Raw genomic sequence first — 5,000 nt, 5'->3', positions numbered from 1 at the left:
CGGTGCAAAGTTCTCCTTGTCAGTACTTTTCTTTGGAATAAGCGTTCTTCTAATTATAGGCCTCTGATCAGACGGCTTAGACAAAGAAGATTTCTTTTCCTGTCGGTCCAGACTATTATAATCCTATTCGAACCTCTTGCCGTTAAACTAGTTTATTCGTAACAATCACTTGTGCATCACGTTGAAGGATCTCGCTCGATCGAAAAACATCGAAACTCTAATCAAAACCTACTGAAAAGCAGGATGTTATTACAAAACGCACGTGATCAAACCGTTTTAAAACAAGAATCTGTACAAACAAAACGCAGTGTCCACTGTCACTGATTAACTTACTCCCCTAGTCATTTCGTGAAAACGAATAACTAACTTATTTACACAATGTTCAGTTCTCTTCGTAAAGTTTCTCCATTAACTGCTGCTACGCGTCTTGGCCTCGTAACCTGATTCATTGGTTGCGTTTCGTTAGTTGCTGTAGCTTCCGAATGTACCTTGATTTCGATAGGCAACAAATGCTGTACGACTCTTCTTAGATGAGACGGACGACCTGAATTGTTAGCAACTTTCACCACAGCCGCTCGGACATTACCAGCCCTTCCAGGAATGAGCTCTTCGACCTTTGCTAGTTTCCAGAAAGCTCTACTTGTAGAATCGTTTTTTAACAAGACAAGGTCTCCAATGGAAATACGTCGTTTGTTGCACCCTTTAGATCCGACTTGAGATCGTTCTTTCAACTCGATTAGGTATTCTCGACGCCACTGATTGGTCAGTTGTTGAAGAACATGTCTATGATGACGGGACTTCTTCGTGAGCGACTGATTTGTACTAACCACTTCATAGTGAGTAGCGTTCGGAGTTGATGTAATTCGTCTTCCATAGATCAAATCAGAAGGTGTTAAAGGGAAAGATATTGCTTCTTTGTCATCGTACACGTACGTAAGGGGTCTAGAATTGATAATGCCTTCGATCTCCACTAAAACAGTAGATAGTTCGTCAAAACTGAGAGTAGATCTCCCTAGGATCTTCTTCAAAGGTTTCTTGATGCTTCTCACAAGTCGTTCCCAGAATCCTCCCCACCACGGGGCCTTTTCGATAATAAAACTCCATGAAATTTGCTTGTTCGCAAGGTATCGCCAAACTTCCTCCGCTCGGGCTATTTTTCGTATGTCTTGAGATGAAGATCTGAAAGTCTTGGCGTTGTCGGAAGTTATGGTAGCCGGCAGTCCTCTTCGACTAGTGAATCTTCGGAAGGCAAGTAGGAACGATTCAACACTAAGGGTTCGCGTAAGTTCCACATGTACAGCTCGGGTGGATGCGCACGTGAAGAGGCAGACATAGACCCTCTGTGATTCCTTGATTTCGTATTCTGAATTCTTAACTTCAACGTACAACGGTCCGGCAAAGTCGAGGCCAATATGTGAAAATGGCGGATCCTCGGAAACTCGGTTACTTGGCAGGTCGGGAGGAGGTAAAGGGCCGTACGGCGTTCCTTCGTGTTTGCGACAAATAACACAAATTCGGATGAATTTCTTCACTGCCTCACGTCCACGCAGTATCCAATAGCGTTCTCGTAGTGTCGTTAACGTGTCTGTTATACCACTGTGTTTAACCGACTCGTGTGACTGCTTGATCAATAAACAGGTGAATTCGTGCTTCGCTGGTAGTAGAATGGGGTTCCTCGTGTTCACAGGTAACGGTGCGTTTTTCAGTCTCCCTTTACACTTGATAATGCCATCGTCTAAGAAAAATCCAAACTGTGTAACGTACGCTGGAGGGGCAGAGCTGTGATCCTTACTCAGGAGAAATACGATTTCTTTGGAGAAGGCTGACCCTTGAACTGATCTGATCCACAGGTGTTCGGCTTCCTTCAAATCTGCTGCGTTTAATCTGACTCGTTCCTTCTCGGTATTCTTATCGTTAACTTGACCTTTGAAAGACTTGACAGCCTTGACAACCAGAGCAGTTACACGAAGCAATTTCGTTAAGTCGTGAAATCGGTTGATATCGATTGTCTAGTCAATCTTCTTCTCTGACACGCTGGCTGAGGAATTCACTAGTGAGTGAACTGTAGCTTGTGGATTCTTTACAATTTCCTTGAGCGCGACTTCATCTTCGGACTGGGTCGTTCGATTCTCGGGCCATTCGGATTCGGGAAGGTACAAGAATTTTGGGCCTTTCCACCACGTTTCGCATGCTACAAGGGCTTTAGCTGTTAAACCACGTGAGGGCAAGTCAGCAGGATTTTATGACCGGGACAGTGTCGCCATGAATCCTTGGAAGTTAAGCTGCGAATTTCCTCGACTCGGTGTTCCACGTACTGTTTCCAAACTCTTTGATTCTTGATCCAGCATAAAGTTGTCATTGAGTCAGTCCAATAGATGTGAATTTCTCCAATCGATACCTTGAACTTGTCGACTAGCCGTGCGAGAAGAGATAAAGCGCCTAAAAGTTCCAAACGGGGAATGGATTTCTTTGTCATGGTTGACACTTTCGATTTGGAGGCCGCTAATCTCACGTCAATACGACCATCATCGTAGCGAGAGCGCAAGAAAAAAACTGCGGCGTAGGCGTGTTCGGAGGTGTCGCTGAAGGCGTGCATTTGAATCTCAACAGGTGTCGCAGTGAAATAGCATCGCGGTATACGCACGGTTTCGAAACATCTGATTTCGTCTAATAAAGAAGTCCATTTTTCAAGAAGCTTTCCTTGAAGTGTTTCGTCCCAGTTGATCTTGTCAATGCAAAGTTCTTGAAACAGAATCTTCAGACCTATCGTAAACGGCGTTAAGAATCCCATTGGATCAAAGATCTTCGTTGTGACCTTCAAAACGGACCTCTTGCTGAGCGGAAGTGACTTAGCATAGGCGTGTAAACTGGAAAAATCGAAGAAAAGTTCGTCGCTGAGAGTGTTCCAATTTAGTCCTAACACCTTTACAACAAAATCATCCTTAGTTGAAGGACTATCTAATCCAGTAGTTGTCTTAGTGTAAGACTGATCATCTTCAATTGTGACATCCGATTGTGATTTGCGTTTCGTAATTGAATCTTCTTGTGGCCCTTCAGACTTTGAAATCTCAGACATCACATTGGGTGAGTTAGAGTTCCATTTTCTGAGACTGAATCCTCCGCCCGCCATAATTCCCTTCGATTTGTGATAAATTTCCAAGGCCTTCTCATCGTCTCCTGCTCCAGAGAGTAAATCATCAACGTACAGTGATTTTGCGAGAAACGCTGCCATTTCCGGTTCACTTTGTTTGTACAAGCGCAAATGATGAGCTATTGTTGCTCCAAGTATAGAAGGCGATGGTCGTAATCCAAACAAAAGGCGGTTGAATCGAAATTGCGCGATTTTAGGTCTGTCTCAATCTAGGTCATCAAAACAAAGGAAGCGAAGCATGTTTCGGTCTTCTTCTTTTATGCTCACCATCAGAAAAGCCTTTTCTATGTCTACCGTGAGTCCTACTGGGTTGCTTCGAAAACTTGTCAACATGTCAAATATGTGCGGAATGTAATTATCGCAGGTCTCTAAACAATCGTTTAGTGACAGTTCATCCTTAGACGATTTCGCTGACCCATCGTACACTATGCGTACTTTAGTCGTTTCGCGATCTTTCCTGATAACTGCGTGGTGTGGCGAATAGTAAACTCGTCCTTTGTCAACGTTGCTGTTTGATTCTTCTTCAGGAACTCTCTCAACGATTACGGTCTGCTCTTGTTCTCGAATAATTTTGTCATAGTCCCTCAACAAATCTGGATCCCTTTTCAACTTGAAATGCAGTGATCTCAGTCGGGTTACGCTCAATCGTAGTTGTGACCATTGAAGTGGATTTCTGGCTTCCGTCTATCTGCATATAGTGATTTATCCTCTGGAATTATTCCAACACTCTCCGACTCCCAGAATTTCTTCAAGCTCTCGACTAATTCGTCATCTTGCTCCCCCAACATCGAACTGACTCCACCGGAAATAATCAAATTAGAGGAAACAACACTGCTGGATGATTCATCGTACATTGGTCCGGACAACAACCACCCAAATTTGCTGTTGACTGCAGTCGGACCCTGATCGCCTTTGATGGAATCTCCAGACACAAAGTCCCAGTAATAATCGGAACCAATCAGGACATCAATTGATTCGGTGTTGTCGAAGTTGTCTGCCAATTCCAGGCCCTCTAAATGGACATAGTCAGCTACATTGACTCTGCTTGGCAAAGGCGAACAAATTACTGGAAAGTTCACTGCATACAGTTCTAATTTCTCGTTATTTCGTGTTTGTAAACACAGTTTTACGACGTTACATTTCTGTTTCCGGTAACTCGTGTCCCCGAAGGTGTTGATGTGCAGATTTTCAGAATTGACAGGCTTTAAATTTAGGCGTGAAGTTACACTCGATGAGACATACGATCGCTGACTTCCGTTGTCGAAAAGCACACGTACAGGAATTGAATTTGATCCGTTGACTGCCATGCAACTTGCTGTCTGCAGAAGCACAGTTCCCTTGGTAGTAGTCTTCGCAGTTATAGTCGTAGTAACAGTTGCGTGTTCGTTCGGCGTTCTATGTTGTTCCGTGAGCTTATCTATTCTTACGCAAATCGATTGGTAATGCTTTCCATCACAGTGTCGGCATCTCTTTGTTTTGAAGCAATTTTTCGCATCATGGCCAGTTTTCAGGCAAATAAAATATCGATTATTCCTCTGAAGAATGTCTCTTCGCTCTTTCGTTTGTTGAACCTTCGTACAGGAGGCTGAGTAATGCCCCCCAGGGTTTGGCGGTTTTCGTAACGGGACTTCACGTGTTTTGACAGCCTCACTGGCCTCACGCGCTTCGACTTCTCCTTTGACTGTGTCCAACAACTCATCGATTTTCCATACTTCATTGCTAGATTTTCGTGCGATCTCCAGCCGTATTTCGTTGGGAAGTTTCGACATGATGATCGGAATTAACAGACTGCCATACTCCTGGGACGACACTCCCAGAGAAGATAGTCCTCGCACATGTACGCTTAATT

The 5,000-nt window shown here is 44.0% G+C and overlaps 2 protein-coding genes across 2 annotated transcripts in view; both read right to left on the bottom strand.

Annotated features, from left to right (window-relative positions):
* Window positions 1-371: 371 nt before the first annotated feature.
* On the bottom strand, window positions 372-3,232 carry LOC137995353 (uncharacterized). Its single transcript, XM_068840918.1, has 2 exons — window positions 2,399-3,232; window positions 372-1,943 (listed from the first exon to the last, which is right to left on the bottom strand). The coding sequence occupies exons 1-2, from the start codon at window positions 3,230-3,232 to the stop codon at window positions 372-374; spliced, it is 2,406 nt and encodes an 801-aa protein (XP_068697019.1).
* A 560-nt stretch (window positions 3,233-3,792) lies between these two features.
* LOC137995352 (uncharacterized) overlaps window positions 3,793-5,000 on the bottom strand; it is a 1,626-nt gene continuing 418 nt past the window's right edge. Inside the window, exon 1 of the mRNA XM_068840917.1 lies at window positions 3,793-5,000. This exon is cut by the window's right edge and continues 418 nt beyond it. Coding sequence (XP_068697018.1) covers window positions 3,793-5,000 — 1,208 coding nt within the window.

This window comes from Montipora foliosa, chromosome 3 (genome assembly GCF_036669935.1).
Source record: "Montipora foliosa isolate CH-2021 chromosome 3, ASM3666993v2, whole genome shotgun sequence".
NCBI lineage: Eukaryota > Metazoa > Cnidaria > Anthozoa > Scleractinia > Acroporidae > Montipora > Montipora foliosa.
Note: the sequence above shows the minus strand (reverse complement) of the source record. Positions and strands in the feature narration are given on the sequence as shown.